The sequence below is a fragment of the Arvicanthis niloticus genome, chromosome 12 (genome assembly GCF_011762505.2).
Source record: "Arvicanthis niloticus isolate mArvNil1 chromosome 12, mArvNil1.pat.X, whole genome shotgun sequence".
NCBI lineage: Eukaryota > Metazoa > Chordata > Mammalia > Rodentia > Muridae > Arvicanthis > Arvicanthis niloticus.
This window is the reverse complement of record NC_047669.1, coordinates 13,682,131-13,703,201: the sequence shown is the minus strand read 5'-3', so window position 1 is coordinate 13,703,201 and position 21,071 is coordinate 13,682,131. Positions and strand designations below refer to the sequence as shown.

General features: G+C 38.1%; 1 protein-coding gene across 2 annotated transcripts in view; it reads right to left on the bottom strand.

Moving 5' to 3' along the window:
* Il1rap (interleukin 1 receptor accessory protein) overlaps positions 1 to 21,071 on the bottom strand; it is a 135,439-nt gene that overhangs the window by 38,852 nt on the left and 75,516 nt on the right. For both annotated transcript variants that reach the window (XM_034515557.3, XM_034515559.3), the window contains exons 3-4: positions 6,195 to 6,480; positions 2,859 to 3,045 (exon numbers count right to left, since the gene is read on the bottom strand). In XM_034515557.3, coding sequence (XP_034371448.1) covers positions 2,859 to 3,045; positions 6,195 to 6,480 — 473 coding nt within the window. The remainder of the gene's footprint in view (positions 1 to 2,858; positions 3,046 to 6,194; positions 6,481 to 21,071) is intronic.

The window sequence follows — 21,071 nt, the reverse complement described above, 5'->3', positions numbered from 1 at the left end:
TTATGTACTTTGTTGGACTGAAGTCACTAAAATTTTTACCATCTTAAATTTTGTTTATCTCTAGCTAACAGGAGGTTTTTAAAGTTGATTACTAGGTCATTTCACTAACAATTGATCAAGAAAGAGAATTTAAACAGGTCTTTGGAATTTGTCTATCAGCCCCTCAATATTTGACAATTTCCAAGAACATTGTGTATTCTTTTTATTAGATAATTTATTTACTTACATTTCAGATGCTATCCCCTTTCCCCATTTCCCCCGCACCCAGGAACCCCTTGTCTCATCCCCCCCTCCTCCTGCTTCTATGAGGATGTGCCCCCACCCACCTGCCCACTCCCACCTCCCCACCCATGAATTCCTCCACGCTGGGGCATCCAGCCTTCACTGAACCAAGGACCTCTTCTCCCACCTATGCATGGCAATGCAATCCTCCTCTACATATAAAGCTGGAGACATGGGTCCCTCCCTATGTGCTCCCAGGCTGGTGGTTTAGACCCTGGGAGCTGTTGGCAACCCCATGGGGAGAGCAACAATACCAACCAATGACATGTATTTTTGAAACTTGAAAATAATGCAAAAATCCTTCTGTTGTTGCATGTCTTGCTGATAAAGTGACTTTTCCTTTTTGTGAACTGTCCATTTTTTTTTCCTCTGGAATACTCACTTACTTAAAATCTCTTTTTTTCATGTAGCTGTGTGGCCACTCTAGCCTTCCTGTTACTCTTATCTCTTTATTTTTAAACTTCCTTCTTTTACCTCTTATCAATCTTCAGCTGCTGCGCAGTGTCTGAGCATGGATACAGGTGTACTTGTGCGTTTGTGTGCATGAGTGTGTATATGATTGTATGCACTTCTATTTGGGCATGTGTATACATGTGTGTTCATATACTTTGGTGTGTGCCTGTGTGTCTGTATGGGTGTGTGTGCTTACACGTGTATGTGTTTGTGTGTACACATATATGTATAAGTGTGCTTTTCTGTGTACATGGGGTGTGTGTATGCTTGTCCATGTGCCCGTGCATATGTGTGTATGTACTAGTGTGTATGCTATGTGTGTATTATGTACATGGGTATATATGCTTGGCTGTGGTGTTATGCTTGTGTGTGTACATGTGTGTGCATATATGTGAATGTGTATGTGTGCTTTTTAATGTACGTGTGGTGTGTGTATGCTTGTGTGTATGCATATGTGTGTTTCTATGTGCACGTGTGTGTATGTGTGCATGCCTGTGTTTGCTGCTATTTTCCCTCTTACTTTGGCTTATTTGTAGAATAATTTTTTTCAGTTTAAATTTTCAATAATTGATGTAACTTTAGGGCATTTTAATTCTATTTCTGCATCCTGTTTATTCATATATCTTACTTTTTTCTGATGTAGGCCTATTTTTTAAAGGAACTTCAATAGTGTAGCCTTCTGGCAAACTTTCTTTGCTGCAAAAATATTACTGTTTCATGTGCCCATTTCATAAAACCTAAATGGAACTTGAATTTCTTATTGCTCACTTTTATGTTAAAAAATTAGCCTCTTCTGTACTTTAGAATATGGCTGCATGTTGATCTTTAACAGAAATTCTTCAAAATGCCTTTGTCCTGAGATGTTCCCACTTTTTCCTTCCCCCATGTCAAGTTCATTTCCTTTTTCTCCTTATATTTTTTTAATTTTCTAAAAACAACAACAACAAAAAAAAAACTTAGTTTTTGTTTTTTTGTTTTTTGTTTTTTTTTTCCTTTTGCCAATAAGCTGGGCATTAAACCGCAAGGCCTCAGGCATTGTGGGCAGGCATCTTTCTAGCCTTGCATCTTTTATTTGCTCTGGCTAGAATTTCTGAGGTACAGTGATACCAATTGAGCCTAATATAACTTCCGCAAAAGGACTTGTGACTTGTCCCAGAGAATGAAATTTCTTCCACCTTTACCTGCTGACTCTGCTCAAGCCTATCCTAAATTCTACTCACTGTACATAATGATCGGGGAGGCTCATAGTATTTGATTTAATATAACTCGGACTTCTTTATATGTGTAAATTCATGGGATTATTAAATGACTTACTTAGGTATTTCTTATGCCAATTAGTGTATACACACTAAAAGCAAACAGCAATACCTGTTGTTAAGGCACTAAAATATTTATACTCTATACATGACCTCCAATTTGTATCTCTTCTGAGGAAATCATGTTCAGAAATCTGACCAACAATGGTTTTCTTCTGCACCTCATGCAGACACTGACTCTAAAGACGCCTACAGACTACTGTTTGTCTCATTTAGTTTGATGAGAATTTTTTATGGAGTTTGCTGTACACAACGCTTGGGTTTTGCAGTTTGATACCTGTGGTCTGTGAGAGTCAAAGGCTGTGCTCCAGTGCCCCACACGTGTCCCCTACTAGTATTCACATTTTTGCATAAAACACTTTCCAAATCCTTAGGTGCCAGAGAGACCACAGATGGATAGTACCCACAAATGAGGGCAATCAACAGAGTAGACACAAAGAATAAATTACAGTATTGACTCGTCAAGGAGCTGAGACTCACGTCACAAATCAGCACCTTCTGACTTTACAAGGCAGTGAGTGGAAGTGGGTAGCGTTACTAAAAATGTTTTCCTAAGAAGTTATTGGAAATTAAGTAGTTAGTTCTGGGACTCCAGAGAACATCACTTGAAAAACAGGAAGCTGAGGCAGAGCAACCCACACCTCTCCTTCGTTTTAGAACAAAACAAGAAAGTGGTAGAAATTTTTATAAAGATATTAAGAGAAATCAAAATTATCCAGGGATTAAAATGTCAGCATCATTAGTGTTACCATTTGACTCAACAGGCAATTAAAAAAAAAAAAAAAAAACGTGTCCCAGTTTTCTTACCTTATACCAAGTAACCGATGGTTTGACGCTGGAAGGAAAGTATCCATCTATATTTGGACATACAATACTATGAATCCCAAGTTGAACATACACTTTGTGCACTGGGAGTCTCATAGGGGAATTGAAACAGCTGTCCTTCTGAACAACTTCCAGGGGAAACGCAACTTTGCTGCAGTAAGTTGTGTTCCTGAAAAGAAGCACAGCATGATCAGGGATGTTCATCCGCATTTGATTTAATATAGCTGGGACTTCTTTATATGTGTGAATTCTTGTAATTATTAAGTGACTTGCTGAGACTTCTTATAACACTTGGCACCACACACTAAAAAGCAAACATCCGTATCTGCTGTTAATGCACTAAAATATTTACACTGAATACATGACCTTAAATGCGTTCATTTAGAACAGTGTCCGTCGTAGCATTTTTATTAAGGCAAAGGTAAAGACGACACGTTTAAGGGTGCAACCAACCTTTGAAAAGTGAACGTTTCCAGGATTTTAGCTTCTGACCAGAAAGCTTTAGAATTTTTGTTATATATATATATATATATATATATATATATATATATATATATATTCAGACTTTTAAAAAAAGAGAAATAGAGCCAATCCCTAATCCAAAATATCTATTCAGTGTCATGTCAGGGAAATAGGGAGATTTATAGAAAAGAACAAACAAACAAAACAGTTGTAAAGAAAACTATTACATAGTTTTCAAAATCGTTGTATGTACCTACTGGCAAGTATAAAAGGCAAAACTCAGCACAGGAACCATCTTATAATGAGTGGGTAGTGTGCACTAGTGTTTGTCCAGACAGAGCCACATCTCCGTCAAGTTCTGTTGCACCACGGCTTATCTTGCACTTCTACACTAGGTCACCTATACAGTGAGCACCTTAGATATTCCTTAATTAAATGTATAATAATTCAAATCCACATGAGTATATCATAACCATCATCTATAATCTTGGTAAGATGTCACTTCATTATTGCCATGTGAATATGAGAATATGAGCAATAAAATATAGAGAAATGAATCTAACTCCAAAGCCTTTAACATGCTGGAACCTATCTAGTAGTTTGAATGAGAATGACCACATAGCCTCAGACATTTACATGCTTGGCCCCAGTTAGTAGACTTATTTAGGTAGGGCTAAGAAGTGAGACCTTGTTGGAAGAGGTGTGCCATTGAGGATGAAATCCGAGGCTCTCCAAAAGCCCATATCATTTTGAGCTTTCTGTCTCATGGTTATCATCTCAAGACAAGAATTCTCAGCTACCAATTCACCATGATGCCCTCATGCCCTGCTGCCACGATCTTCACTTTGATGGTCATGGACCCTCTGGAAACATAAGCCCCAAATTAAATGTGTCTTTTTTATACTTTGGCTTGGTCATTTGTTTACCAGAACAATAGAAAAGTAACGAGACAGAAGTTAGTATGAGATAGAGGCTATTGTTATGGCAGAATTGGGCATGCTGTTCTGTGGGAGAATGTGGAATCTTTCTGGATTCTGGGCTAGGAAAGCTATTGAATGCTAGAACAACCCTTTCTAGTCAGAGCTGCGAATACAGTCAGTGGAAGATGAATATAGGTTCTGCATCCCTAGGAGCATGGCAGAGATAGCAGCAGTACCAAGTGCACAGCAAAGACAAATGCCTAGCAGAAACAGGGAATGGCTCCTTACCAGGGATTTGCCAGTGTTCATTTGGGAAATATTAAAGATTAACAATTATTAAATATGAAAAGGAGATCAAAGGACATGGGTCCTGCTCTTCCACAGTATAGGTAAAAATGCCAAAGCTAAAGCTTTGTACACAGCCTGCCTTAGTGCACTGCTAAGCAGTAGCAAAAGGTTTTATTCTTCTGTCTCTCATCCAATGTTCTTTCCAATACAATTGGCATTATGGCCCTGCTTATAGCATTTTTGGACACAGATCATAAGAACATGAAAATCTGTTGCTCATTAGGAGCTCATGTGTGAATCTGAAGTTTCTTCCAATAAGATTATCATTGAATGACAACCTCAAAGGAGACGTCCCTGACTACATGGATTCCCCAAAGTTTCAACAATTCAAGCGATTGTTTTGGAATAGAGCAGAGAATCTCTTCACCTAATAAAATAACATACATTTATCAAAACTTTGTTTTAAGCCTCTATTAAAGAAGAGTTAACATCCATGATATAGAAAAGAGATAGGCTCACTAATTATTAGAGGATGAAACGTGTTGATAGCCTCCATTCATTCAAATGTTAAGATTTTAGCTCACAGAAACTCAGGGCTGGATAATCCTTAAAAATAGGGCTTTAATGATAAAGATATCATCAAAGCAAATAAGGTCATATACATGGACCTTCATCCAAGACAGCTACTTTATTATAAGCAAAGGGTAGGACACAGAGGCTGGAAGAAAAGACAGAGAGAAGATGGGTATATGTAAGTCAAGCACTAGGAATGAAAACCACCCCGCTGTGTTTTCAGACTTGTAGCCTCCAAAATTGATTCCAATATCCCTAATAAGTAGTGGAAAATTCTGTTAAATAAAGAAAAATCCATCCAACCAATCAACCAACCAACAAACAAAAACCCACGTCCTCTATGTGACTTTAGAAAACAAATCATGGCTTGGTAGCAAAAGGGTACTCAGAGAGCTAGCCCAGTTGTGGATTTAGGTATTCTAATTTTTTGAACAAACATCTGCATTAATATGTAGAAAAGAAAATGGGCACCTTAATGGAATTAACAATAAAGGCTCATAGATGTTTAAAGAACAAAGGTGAATTTGGTAAACTTTGGTTGGTTGTGGGTTGTAGTTTTGGATTCCAAGGGCTACAGTATTCACTCACTTCTTAGGAAAATTTTGGTTGAAAAATGTAAAAGCACTGTGCTAAATACATTGATGTATTCCAGCTAGTCTTTATTCTATAAACACATTCTGAGGATGTTGTCTCTGCCAGGTACCTTAAATACAAGCTAAACATAACAGATATGAATATACTCTTCATTGTACATTTACTAAGGAAAAATGCCACCAGACAAGGCAAATGTGTAGGCAGAATCCAGGGCCATGGAAAGAAGCCAATAAACCCAACCTCATCTTCAGACAACATTGCTATATATTATTTCATAAAACAAACCACTGTGAAGAGTATTGTCAAAGACAGACTCTCTCTGAATACCACCTTCCTCCTCCCATTTCAGCTAGGCTACTGAGGTAAGGTGTAACCCATCTAAATGTGCCCATCCCCTGCCCAGTTGCCATGGCATAATCATTTAAATAATACTCTAGGGACTACAAGGACAAGGTAAAGTCAATCCAGAGAAGTAGCCTACCTCAGCATGCAGGTGTAATTGCCCGTGTCATTGAGGAGGGTGGGCCGGAACCAGAGCACATCTTTCTCCTTACTGATGCGATTATCTGGGAGGCGGAAGTTAATGGGCTCCTCCAGGTCCCGGTCTTGCCTGGTCCAGTACCATATCAGGGTAAGGCCAGAGGAATGGGCAGTGCTGTAGTTGTACTTCAGGAAGTGTTCAAAGAGCGGACACTTGATGCGAGCTGGTTCATCTTCAAAAACTTGGATTTGTCGCATGGTATCTAGTCCCCAGTCATCACAGCGCTCTGGGAAAAAGCAAAAAGAAAGGGTGGCTGAGCCATTTCACAGAATTCTCCAGAACACTGATCTTTTCTAGGAGCCTCTGTCTCCAGTCATTTTCAATAATCTCCCTCAAATAAACATACATAATAAACACAGGCAGTGTGAAGAAATTACCTCTCTCTAGTTTTTTATAGTTTTGTGGTGCATCTTTGGGGGCCAGCTATCTGTGTCTTGGAAGTGTGGAATCTATCAGCAACTAGAGAATGATTCTCTTTTAAAGAAGACGTGACTTTATTAAACCATGGAGATAGAAAGGTCTCGATGATAAAATCATAATTGGAAAGCCAACTCATGTCTAGATGGAGAGGAGACTCCTAGTTTTTACCAGGACTATTGTTTGTGAGGCCAGACCTGTACTTTTATAAATATAATGCGAGTCACAAACTCAATGTAAGATACCCACTTGCCACATTAAGAGGACAAAATGAAGCAGGTGAATGAATGAAAATACTATATTTTGTTAATTGATGAATTCAACAAACACAAAGCATTTATCATCTTTTATACATTTTGTTGAGCAAATCTTTAAAATTCAGTGTATTTTACAGCTGTGGTATAGTTCAAGCTGGGCTGTCTATGCATGTCAAGGGATGAGCACCGTGTGCAAACAAAACTGCAGAACTTAGAACTGCAGAACAGAACTGCAGACCTTAGAGAATATATATATATATATATATATATATGTGTGTGTGTGTGTGTGTGTGTGTGTGTGTATTTACATAATTATATATATACATATATAATATGTAAGTATATAAGTATATAAAGTATACATATATGATATAATATGTTTAAATACATAAAATACATACAAAATTTAAACTTAGTATAAGCTTCCTTACATTCCAATTTACATCTAAAACTTTCCATTTTATTTATAATAAATGGAAATAGGAGTTTTTAAAAATCATACTATAACCAAGGATATTTTAAAATAAAATAGTTCCCAAGAATCTGAAAGACCTCCTGGTCGTTTGAGTGAGAATGGCTTCATAGGTTCAAATGTATGAATACTTGGTCTCTAGTCGGTGTCACTATTTGGAAAGGATTAACAAATGTGACCTTGTAAGGGTAGGTGTGCCTCTGGGGACAGACTTTGAAGTTTCAAAAGACTCCTATCATTCCTGGCTTACTCTCTGCTTCATGAATTTCTACTGCTTCGTGAACTGTAATTCTCTCAGCCACAAGCCCAAGTAAACACTTTCTGTTAAAAGCTTCTTTGGTTGTGTTGTTTCAGAAATAGAAATAGAAACACACACACAAAAAAGAGAGACCTCTACCATGAAAACTCTAAAGTAGTGGTTAAGAAAGCCCGGGCAGTTAAAATGCAGATGCAAGATGATCTCTAGGAATCTGAGGCCAATCTGGTCCACATAGAATGTTCCAGGCCAGATAGAGTTGCATAGTGACTTCCAATTTTAAAAGAAATCCAGGAGCACATTAAAAGATAGAAACATCTCATTTTTCCAAAGCATCAAATTCTCCAATGTACTAAAAATTCAATGTACTAAACATGTCCAAAAATCCAAATGTTCTAAAAATCAATTTATAGGGTCAATGGAATATCTACCAAAATTCCACTGATATTCTTCACAGAAATAGAAAAAATTAATACATTTGCAAAAGCATTGTGAAAACACAGAAAACCCTAAATAGCCACAGAAATTCTGAGCAAAAGAATAAATCTGGAGGTATAGGCACACTTGATTTCAAGTTATACTACATAGCCACTGTCAAAAAGGGCACAAAAATAGGCACAGGGAACAATAAAGGAGATGGAAGGCCACACAATCAGTACCACCTGGTTTTTCGACAAAGATGACAAAAATACACACTGGAAGAAAGATGTCATCTTCAACAAATGGTGCTGGATAAGTGGATATTAGAAGGATGCCAGTAAATCCTTCCCTCTTTCCCTTCACTAAACCAGTGCCAAAGAAACTCAGTGTGAATCCTGAGACTCTGAAGCTGTAAGATTGTGAGTAGGGAGTGCACTTTAAGACACAGACACAGGAAAGGGCTTTCTAAATAAGACTCTGATCACTCAGGAAATAATACTAGCAATTGAAGAGAGGATATGTCTGGCTACAAGAAGAGGCCTCTTCAGGTTCCACTTCCCCACCCTTAGGCAACTCAGCTCAGGTCACCTGCATTGACTTCTGGAAGCCTCTCCCATCCCTAGTCTCTGAAACTTCCTAGAGATTCCTCCAACTTTTCCACCCCCAGCACCTGCAGATTTCCACTTATTTCTCTGACCGTCTGGCCTTTTCTCCTGTCCTGTAGCCAGGCAGGATCTCCCTCATAAGAACACCAACTCACCCACCAAACTTTTTGACCCAAAATTTTTTATGTCTAAAAGAAATGCAGAAACAAAGATGGAGCAGAGACTGAAGGAATAGCTGAACAGTGACTGGCTCAATTTGGAATGCACCGCACGAGCAAGCACCAATCCCTGACGTGATTAATGATACTCTGTTATGCTTGGAGACAGAAGACTAGCATAACTGTCCTCTGAGAGGCTCTACCCAGCAGTCAATGGAAAGAGATTTGGAGAGCCATAGTTAAACATTGGATGGAGATCAAGGACTGTTATGGAAGAGTTGGGGAAGGACTGAAGGCCCTGAAGGGGACAGGAACTGTATAGGAAAATCAACAGGGTCAATTAACTTAGACCCTTAGGAGCTCTCAGAGACTGAGCCACGAACCAAAAGCCCCAGGAAGGTAAGTAGAAGATGTGGGTTCCAGTCTCCATGTGGATTCTCCAACAACTGGAGTGGGTGCTATCCCTAAAGCTATAGCCTGACTGTAGAATCTGTTCCTTCATAGGGCTTCCTTGTCTGGACTCAGTGGGAGAAGATGAACCTAATTCTCTAAAGACTTGATATTCTGGGTTGATGGGAGACTCAGGAGGGCTCACCCTTTCAAGGGGAGGAGAATGGGGAGGAACTCAGTAAGAATGGAACGGGGAGACTTTGAGATTTAAACAAGCAAGCAAACAGGCAAATAAAAGTGGATCTCATACAATTAAAAGGTCTATCTAACAAAGAAAACTGATGATTGGGTGGAGCTGTAGCCCACAGAACCAGAGAAGACCATTGCGAACTACACATGAAACATGAGATTACTGTCTAGATTATACAAAGATTCTCCAAAAAATGGAATGTCAAAAAAACAAACAAACAAACAAACAACTCAATCAAAAAGACACTATGGTACTGACTCTGTCTGACCAAGTTAGAATGACTGTTGCAACCACCACCACCACCACCACCACCACCACCACCACCACCACCACCACCATCATCAAATGGGAGCTAATGCTTGTGAGGTTTTGGGGCTAGAGGATGGCTTATCTACTATTGATGTGTGTATAAATTGACCATGGAAATCAATGTGAATGGATCTCAAAAAGTGACAAACAGCACTACTACATGATCCAGCTATCTTACCACAGAGATAACTGCTCATCATGGCCACTGACACTCTATTCACAATATCTAGGAAATAGAATCAGCTTAGGCATTCATTAACTGATCAAAGGATGCGTAAAATGTGACACACACACACACACACACACACAACATGGAATTGTACTCCACTGTAAAGGAAATTTAAATTAGGCAGAAAAATGGATGGAACTGGACACCGCTATAATAAGGGAGGTAATCCAGGCTCAGAAAGACAAATTTCACATTCCCTCTCAGAAGTGAATCTAAGCTTAAAATTTGTAATTTGACTGTTTACTTTGGTGTATTTTAGAGGTCTGTAAGCTATAAATGATCCATGAAAGGAAGAGAGTGAAGAGGCCATGGGGAGGGAGGGGAGAATAACAAACATGTGACAGCAAAAGGGGTGAAGAATGTTGAGAGTTTTGAGTTTAAGCAGGAGTGGGAGCAGAGAGATGGGGAAGAAAAGTATGTCACATGTGAATTAGTCAAAACTAACCAGGTTTGAACAGGCTTTATGAAAATCCACTATTTTCTGAGCTAATTAAAAACATGAGTTAACAACAACAACAACCAAAACAGAAGGAATTTGAACAGAGATCCTTCACACGGGTGAATAATATTTCCTACAGAAGAAATATGTTATTAAATGAAAATCTCAGTGCCTACTATGGGATACCTTCCTACAAGCTGTTGACAAGAACATAGGCTACTGTTATTGTTCTTAGTTTCCCACCATAACTAGGTGGTATTACATTATTCCTGAACATACTACAGTTTGGATCGAAAAAACACAAATTAAGCTGGAATTGACCAAGAACGTTTCTCTATGCTGGCTAACTTCTACAGTGTTGGAATGTGCTATACAGGCCACTGGAGGTGAAAAATCATCAATGGTTTTATTCAGTGGTAGACTTTGCCTAACATACTACTGATCTGCCCCAAAAGATGTATCCATTTATAAAATAGAGTAATGCATGCTATGAGGGTAATCACTTTCTGATTAGGTTAGATTTTAGGCCTGTTCCACAGTAAAGAATTCATGCCTTGTACTGTAAACTTACTTGTTCAAAATCCCGTGGCTGGGGAGGTTAGATCCTTGGTGGAGGATGACTTATTATTGTTGTTTTGCAAAATATACATGGTCTCTAATTTGTGCTCTAAATATTTGTGTTTCTATCCATATACTAGAGCTGCTTTCAACTTGGTCAGAAGAGCTTGATTTTTGTTTGTTTTGTGGTTTTTGTTCTTTTGTTTTGTTGTTGTTCTGCTTTGCACTGGTCAGCAGTCAGTGCAGAGACTCATAAATCATCCAGATGCTGAGAATAATGACTACTGAGTGTTCAGTCCTATCAGCAATCTTCCTATACTCAACAGTGTGAGAACACAACAGTAGATGGGGCTGAAAGAACATGAGAGGCAGAGAAGGTCAGAGGGCTTCAAAAAGCTGTCGTCTTGACATGACTTAGCTGTTGCACTCATGCACTCACGAACAGTAGCAGCTGCTACCAACACAAAATATGCACATGATCAAGCCAATCAGCATTCCAGTATGGATCTGGGAAATTCTCATCAAGTCCAACCCGTAGGCAAACAGCTATTGGCAGGCGATGAGTGATGGGGGAGGAGAAGTCTTCTCCAGGGGCGTGGTCACTGGCAGGTGTTCCATGCATCCATGTACATTTAATCACCACTTATTGGACTCGTTGGGTTAGAAAAAAAAAATACCTGAAGGTGGGATGGGGACTTGTTGAGGGGCTTCCAGAGGGTTTGGAGAGAGGAGTCAGGGGTGGAAATGACCAATATATATTGTATACATGAGAAATCATTATAAGGTAAATTAAGTAATAATATGATGACTTCCTTTTTAATTTTTTACATATCTCGTTTTTAATCCCAAGTAGTAGAATGATTGAGCATGCACAGGCACTGTAGCTGGACTTACATGGGCAAGCTTTTTTATTTTTAAATAATGCTTTTATTAATTCCTTGAGAATTTTATAGAATGTCTTTTGATCATGTTCATCCTCCTCAAAAATCCTTCCCACATCCTCCCCTACCTCCCTATCCCCCCAACTTCAAGTTCTCTCCCCCTTTCTTCCTTCTCCCGCTCTAGCCACATTTGTTTTTCTTTTTGAAGTTGTATTAATTATATCCTCACATGACTTGAATGTTATTATTTTATAGCATTTAAATTTTTTTGATTATGACATCTTCCTGTACAATTTCCTCAAAGTGTGAAAGATTTTTCTTCTGGAATGATTAATTAGGATTATGATACATACCATCTAAATAATATATACAAATTTTATAAGCAATCATTAAATATAAAATTACATGGAACTCATGTCCTTTCTTAAAAGACTATGTTTTATATAAATTTTACATGATATATATATATTTTTTATTTTTGCCTCCATGTATGTATGTGCAACATATACATACATACATACATGTTGCCCTCAGAGGAAACAATAGGACATCAAATTCCCTTGGAACTAGAATTTCAGAAAGCTGTGAGATACAATGTGGGTACTGGGACCTGAACCAGGGTCTCCGGAAGAGCCAGAGCATCACAGCAGCCCCCAAAGCCTGTCTCAATAAGCTGAACCATCTGCTTCTGAGTGAGAAGAGTAAGGCTGTAGCTGGCAGTCATTCTTTATATAATCACCATTTAGGACTCTTTTCCTTGAAATGTTAAACATTACTCAAATTTTGAACTCCTTTGAGATGCTTTTATGTTTTATCTTAACATAAAAATTATTTTGAATCATAATTTGACATTCAAAGTAGTCTTCAAAACCAGTCTGTATCCTTTTTCTACTCTGCATAGCCCACCACTGAAATAGGAAGCTATGATTCTTTCAATTGAGACCACTATTTCCATCCCCTTGAGTCTGTGATAATAGTGAGATTTATATGCAGATTCAATGCAGCCACAGACCTTTCAACTTACAACCTTTTTTTTTTCTTGTAATCCTCTTATCACTTTAAGAATAAATTTGGTTCAACTCAGAGTTGACGTGAGCACCAACTTGTGTACATAAATATGGCCACATCTAAAGGAACAGCTGTCTGGCCAAATCCCAAACCTACAACTGCCCAAAGCCAGCCCAGGGAACCTACAGACTCATGAGCACAGCCACATAGGTAACAGTTAAGGTGAAGACTTGTCATAAAGGCTTAGGATTATTCCAAAACCTTTTTCCAGCAGTAACTAAGAGTCAACACACCTACGTCAACAATTGTTTTACTTTTCACAAAAGTCAAGAATTAGATCTTTCCATCTCAGAAGAAAGAAAAAAATATTTGACTTCCAAATAGTTCTCCAAGAAATTACATACGGTTCTTTCCAAGACTCAGTGAGGAGTAACTTTGAATCCTCTTTCATTAACTTTTCTCTTTGTAGTCAACATGCAGAAAGAACTGAAGAGTTCAAAGGCTGTTTACATCAATATGCCTTTCTGATAACTATAAGCATTACCTTTTAAAGAACATTTTTTCATACTCATTAATTACATTTTCAAAAGAGCCGTGAACCTGCAGAATAAGTCCATTTAGAGTAAAGAAATTCACAACAGCTTCTCTGGTAAACTTAACAGTTTTAATATGTGAGCCCAATTCCATTCCTTTTTTAAGTGTCATTAAAACAGAAATATTTTTCCAAGACACAATCTAAAGTATCAAGAAGAATAAGAGAGATGACTATGTCAATATTAAGGGGACACAAACTAACCAGTTTAGCAGATTGTAAAACACAAACCTTAAGCTAGCAAAGAAATGTTGGGGAACAAACTGAGCTGCAATCCTCAATACAGCCAAGACCTAGAAACAGTCAACACCAAAACAAAGAGTGTTGTTCACCCGACATACCCGCCCTCCTCCTCTCATATTATAGGCATTTCAAGTAAGAAGAGGCATGTGACTTACTTGGGTCAATACACAAATGCCACTTGTAGTGGGTGTTTTAATGGCTAGGTTGTATTTCATCAAGCTCCCTTCTGTCTTGTGAAATACGATGCATAGACTGAGCCTCCCTTGTTTAGGTCCCTCCATGTGATGCAGGACGTCTTCTAAGTCATAGGGATTGAGATTTTTCTCATTACCACTACCATCACTATATTCTGACCTGGAAAATGAATCACATACTCCAAACACTAAAGAGATTCTGTTTGTGTGGAGACTAGTAAAGTAAAAAGGAGTAGAGGAAAACTATCAATGAAGGTCAGAAAACCATCAGTGAAGGTCAGAAAACCATCAATGAAGGTCAGAATGCTATCAATGAAGATTATAGCCTCTGCTCCATTTCCACTTCCCTTACTGAGCAGCAGTCAACACACAACTCCAAGGTAAGGGCATCCATATTATTTATTTTTAAAACAGAGTGGTTACTATGTAGCTCTGGCTGGACCTGGGACTTGCCACATAAAGCAAAGATCTACTTGCCTCTGCTCCCCAGTGCTGGGATTAAAGGCATGTCCACTATGATTCCCTTTTGTCATCCAGACTTTGGGACAAGGCCCCAAGCAAGGGAATGAAAGAATCTTTAGTAAAAGGCCAAATATTTGAACTTGGAGGCTCTTGAATTCACTATACAGATGCATCACCCAAAAGAGAGTTCCAAAGTTAAACCTCACATTCCCATTTAAAATTTCTAACCAGCTTCTTAAATGCAATTATAAAATCCAGGAAGAGTCTGAGAAAATTTTCTACAAAAATATACTTCTCAGTGACACAAAGTAAAGGAATTTGAGGGAAAACTCAGATTATTCAAGGAAAACATTTTATAAGGTATTGTGATTCTTATCTTTAGGGATGTAAGGAGCCAGTCACAGTCCTGCAGAACAAGATCCTGTAATAGAGGAATATTCAGGTAGATAAAGACTAACTGGAATTCTAGTGTTGCTGCAAATGTAAAATTGTAATAGATGGTTTCTTAGGAAGTGGAAATTGAAGCTTTCTTTAAAAGTAAAGCAAAAAGAAGAGCGTATAGAAAAAAGACAGTACAATTAGAAAGCCAGTCCAGGAAGTGCAGCATTTGATGATACAAACCACAAAAGGAAAGAAATTAAAGAGAAAGAAAAAAAAACTTTCAATTAAATCACTCAAAAGAAGAAGTTCCAAGGCGGAAATAGGGAACATTCTGATGCAAAGGACCCTATCATTATGTCCATTGTACCCCACCACAGGCAGAGAAAATAGACCTATACCAGCCAGGCATTCTGAAAACATTAAAATGAAAGAGATGATTTTATAAACTACAAAGATGTATGAATACAAAAAACTGCACACTGAAGTAATGTCAGAAATAACAGTGCTAGAGAAGTCTCCACACTGAAACTGAAGATTACAAGATAAATAATAGGCATATGGGAAGAAAAAGGATTTCCAGGCTTGACTCTAAACCTAACAGCACAATCAAGTGTTGAGGTTATATTCGCAGACACATAAAACTTACACATGTTATTTCCCAATGCTCTGTATCAGAAAGTCTCTGGAGTGTGCATGTTATGAAAGTGAAAACAAAAACAAAAACAAAAAACAAAAATCCAAGGGAAACCCAGGATCAGGACTGGGGGATTCAATTTAAGTGAGCAAAGTAACAATCCACAGTGTGACTGGAAAGGTCTCAGGATAAGAGCCTTGTGGCAGAGTTCATCGAAGAACAATCCAGAGAGTGGAAATCAACTGATAAGGAGAAGTAATCAAGTGTCTGATGGATTACAGTGACACTATCAGTGTAAAAAAAAAAAAAAGAAAAAGAAAAAAAGGGGGTTTCAGAAAAGAAAGAAAATGATTAAGAAAAGACAATCTAGAGCACAATAAAAATACAATTCATAAACTCGAAAGTTAGAAAAGTAACCTAAAAATAGTGTATTGCAATGTAGGGTCTCATTATTTAAATGGTTGTGATCAATTAAATATGCAATAGTATTGGGTAGTGAGGAATAGGTAGGAAAAACCGGGAAGATAATGAAACAAGATAACTTTTATTTTATTACCATAAAAATAAAAATAGAATGCATTGGGTTGAGTAAGGAGATAGCAATATACATAAATTGATTAGCAAAATGTAGATGGAACAAATCTTAAGAAATAAATACGATATTTAAAAGGGCCTTTGAGGAAGGCAACTGGTGGGGTAAGAAATGTCATAAAATGTCTTACAACTATGGACTTAAAACAACTGTATGATTTTTCTAGAAGGTAGTTGAAAAAGTTAGAAAAGCAGAAAGAAAGGAAGGAAAGAAAAAAGGAAGAAAGTAATGAAAAAAGGGAAAGAAGGAATGGAGGGTGGGGAGAGGGGAAGGAGGAATACAGGAAAGATATGTTATCTAATACAATTGACAAAGCGGTCACCAGTGTCAAATAGTCTGAAAGGCACATTCTTTCAGAAAATGTCTTCATTTTATGTTTTGATTGCATTCCTGTGAATTGTTATAACAGTCAGTCCACTGCTCTATTGTAAAGTACATAGTTTTAAAGACAAAGAGACAGGAGGCTAGAACAGCTGACTGGGGCTAGAACTTCCGTGGCAGGCCTGTTGTCTGGATGAACTTAGGAATCACAGCCTTATGCTTCCTAAAGGCACTCACTGTCTACTGATGCTCCCACAGGCAGCTCCATTGAAGCTCTGCTTTCATTACAAATAGATGATGGTAAAGGCAAGACTCTTACCTGAAAATTATCATTTTCATGTGGGGGATGTCTGACAGTGTATGTTTCAAAAATAAAAGACATAGTAGGTCAGCAATGACAAGTTTTCTTTAGAAGAGAATGTGAAAATACAGGAGCCAAGAGACTCTGATGAGTAAAGGCTGCTGGGCTGGGGCAGGCCACGGAGCTTCTGTATTTGTCTGACCAATTTCATAATAACGAGTGGTGCTAATCATATTAAAATTGTTCAGGCATGCATGTCGTATTAGGAGTTTTGTAGTTATGTTGCCAGTAGTGTGGTTGCTCTTGTGTTGTGTACTGTTGATATCGTTGAGGGCATGGATATTCTAGTTTTAAGTATTTGTCAATTGCCACCTCTCTGCGAGGCTTGACAGTCATTAGAACAGTCAATTACAAATGCTGGGGATTTTGGGACAATTATGCGTGTTTAAGAGTGTCATGCACAGCTTTGAAGTTCTCAGAGAGTATTCATGGGAGTAGAATACTTCCATTAAGGTGTTTGTCACTGTCCGTAATCCCTCCCTCCAGACTCAGCAACCAGTTCTCATTCCACACAGGCCCATTCTACAACATCCTCATTCACAGAGCCCCAGCCTGGGTGACAGATCACAGGACCATCATTGGGAAATTGGAGAGACACAGAATACCTTGCAGAGAGTCAATCATAACTTCATTAATGAAATTCTTTACTATTATAAGCTGGCACTTCTGATATTAAAGATCTTTACAGCCATTGGTAAAGATTGATAGAAAGGAGATAGGAAAAAAAAAGAGATAGCATAAAATCTGAGTCACAAACAGATACTCAGGGAGACGGATACCAAGTGGATCTTTGGTGATCACAGTATGGCCTGTGGTAGACACTGGATAGGTGCTCCTCTATACTGTGTTCTCCTCCCAGATCCATGGGAAGGTCATAGATGCCTAAATCTTAGGTTTAGTGCATGCAATTCGACCTAGGCAAAGAAATAAGTGTACAGGTAATGTGTTTGAAACAACATCCACAATCTTTGAGGCTTCCTCTAGCCCTATATGGAGATTTTGTAAAACAGCAAAACATGACAAAACAATTTTACTTTTCCTTTTAAATTAAAATATAATCACATAATTTCTCCTCATCCTCTCACGTGTCCCCCTTGACTTCTTTTTTTTAGCTATTATTGTCATATATACACAAAAATATGTATGAATAAATACATATGTCTAAAAACATTAATACGACCTTTTCAATATATCTAGTATTACTTGTGTCTGTATGATTTCAGGGCTGATAAATTGGTATTGGATAACCAATTATGGGGCTCATTTCTGGGTAGAAATATTCCTCCCATTCTCGGCATTTCTTAAATGCCTACATATATGCATTTGTATATGGGTGGGTTCCATGAGATTTCCCTCTTCCATATAAGTCTCTCTAGTCTGGTTTAGGTTAGGTAGCCATATTGCCAATCCTTCTATGGCATTTCTAGAAGACACTCTCAAACTAGACTTCATGGTTCTCTGGCTCTTGCAATCTATTTTTTCTCCCTTTCACAATGTTCCCTGAGGCTTAGGAACATGGGTTATACAGTAAATGTATAAATGGGGCTAGGCACCCAATGAGTACTTGTTCTCTGTCTTTTGACTTATTGTGGCTGTCTGTAATGATCTAGTGAAGAAGCATCCCAAGATGGGCTCCTGTATCCCTACCACATGGAGAAGAGCATCCCAGGAATGCAATCTTAATCTGTCAAGGAACTTTGACATGGGAAGAATAAATACATATTAAAAATCTCTATCATATTAAGACATTGAGATTTACCGTAAAAACCAACATTGCCTATCATGACTAATGTGGAGAGTTTTGTTTCCTAGCATGTATAAATCAAGAACACATACTTTTGAAAGTAGTATGTGTTGCCAATAACTTCCCAAGGAATAGTAAGATTTTGTGCCCATCTCCCCCCTGACCTCCAAACTGGAATTTGTGTGACTTGAGCTTACTCAGATTTTATGCACACAGTCAGGGAGGCTGTGATTTCATCTGTGTGAATTCCCTGTTGTGTCCAAAAAATACAGGATGGTTTTTGTTGTTGTTCTTGTTAGTCATCCACCACATGTGGCTCTTGCACGCATGGTAATCACTTTGCCTTGGTAGGGAAATGTGTGATCTAGATGTCCCATTTGGGGCTGGGAACTCTATAGAAGTGTCAGTGCTAAGTGATAGCTGCCAGGAGAGGGAGGGGTAGTTTTCATTAAGGGTGTGATCACTTGCACTCCAGTGGATGGATACAGATGCAAGACTGTATGGTCAGTACAGATTGGACTCTATAGGCTTGTTACAAAGAAAAAAAAAATAAAATAAGAGAGAACACAAAGTCAAAGGACAAGAAGAAGGTAGATTTGGGATGAGCTGGAGAAGAAGAGTTAATATGATCAAAGTACAATCTATTCAATTCTCAAAGAATTAATAGATACATAAAAGTATTAAGAAAAGAGTATTTATTTAAGGTCTCTCTCTACACACTGACATCTAAATACTGTTATGAAATAAGATTCTCATCTGAATCCAATCATTTAATGTATTTTGACTACAGCACATGTGATTTATTTTTAAAGGGAAAAGACATAACCATATCTGTTCAGTGTCTTCATTGTATTATGTTTCTATGAGTAAGACTGTAAAGTGAACCAGACATTTTTCCCACAGGGATTGAGAAAATTCATATCATTATTCATGAACATTAGCAAAAATGCTATTATTTTTGAGTTTTTCCTTTGGGATATATGTCCATATGAAATTTACTCTGTGAATTTTTAAGTTTCTCTAGCTGTTACCTGAGGATGTTATTTCAGACCTTTTTTTTTTTTTAAATTATTCAATGAAAAAATAAAAATGAAATCTATGGCAACAGGCTGCAGTGTTGTGTAATACCAAATTAATTATATAATTCACCCCAGGTCCAGGCAGGGAAAGGCTGTTGTGTAAATAGAGTCATTTCTGATACTGGAAAAAGGAACATACCAAATTACTGGTTCAGTGAGCCACTTTTTGTTTAAAATGCCTTTTCTTATACAGTTTACTCCACAGTAGAAGTCCTGTCTAAATTGGCCCTTCATCATGAGGGAGACACAAAAATCATCATTTCTCTCAGTCAAAGGGTTTCTTACGGCTGAGCCTGGGTGACACACAGGAGTAATGGAAAAGCTGTGCAAAGCCAAGTCACTGGAAAATCCAGCCCACGCTCCTGACAGCAATTAGCATTTATATAGCAGGGTATACATTTTAACTAATTAATCTCACAACACCCTCTCGGGCCTCATGCCCATTCCCACATTACATGCCAGGAAATGGAGACAGAGACTTTCACAGGCTTCCTTTTTGCCTGAGTGGTAGCACAAATAAGAAGGGCCTGAACACAGATCCAGGACACTTGTCCCAAATCTATGCACACACATTCAAAGCAGGATATTTCCCATAGGAAAGCTGTTCATATATTTGTATTTATTAAACATTTATCGAGAACCTGCTGTGGCACTGAGCTGAGGGTCGAGGCATATAAGATGGCAGGATGTTCAGATACAGAAAAGCAAGAACAAAGATCTGCTTTGTAGAAGGCGTATGATAGATTTACATTCCATGTGGACTTATTTTTCACATAAAATTTATTTCTGATACGACCTCAGACAAAATGCTTCCTTTCATCTCAGTTTCTGCACACATAACATAGCTATACAGCAACAGACTTAAAAGTGTGTGTGTGTGAGTGTGTGTGTGTGTGTGTGTGTGTGTGTGTGTGAGTGTGTGTGTGTGTGAGTGTGTGTGTGATATGTAACAGACACATGAGGTAAATAAATGTAAGGAGAGTAAACTTTGACTCTACATGATAGAACTTTCAGCCCATGATTTTGTGGATATTTTTGTTGTGGGTTTCTGTGATGGAGGAGGCATCCTCAAATCCTAGAAACCAAAAGGAAACAGAAAGGACAGAGGTAGGATTCCAGTATCCTCATCCATTTCCAGAGGAACCTAAACTCCTTTCAGTAAGATCTACCCTTAAAAGTTCTACAGAGTTCTAGTATCACAGGCTGGTAGAAGGCATCAAAGCTCGTGCTTTGGAGAGCATTCAAGATCCAAACTATAGCAATAAATTAGCCTAATCTACGGAGACAAATTTGAATTGGTGCTAGCCCATAATGAAGTTACTAGCCTTAATAAAGTTAAGAGTGATACAAAATTAATCGAATGAAGCAAGCTGCTCTTGCTAAAACACAGTGCCTCTTCCCTCTAGCTTGCTAAATCATGAGCATCTCAAAGCAGGTTAGGAGTTTGGCATCTATGCCATCATCTTGAACCTATCTTAGAATTCAATTTTTGCTCAAATCTATCACAAACAACGTGTCCATCTAAATAATGGTAATTCAACGTTGATTGGTCCTAAATTTACTTA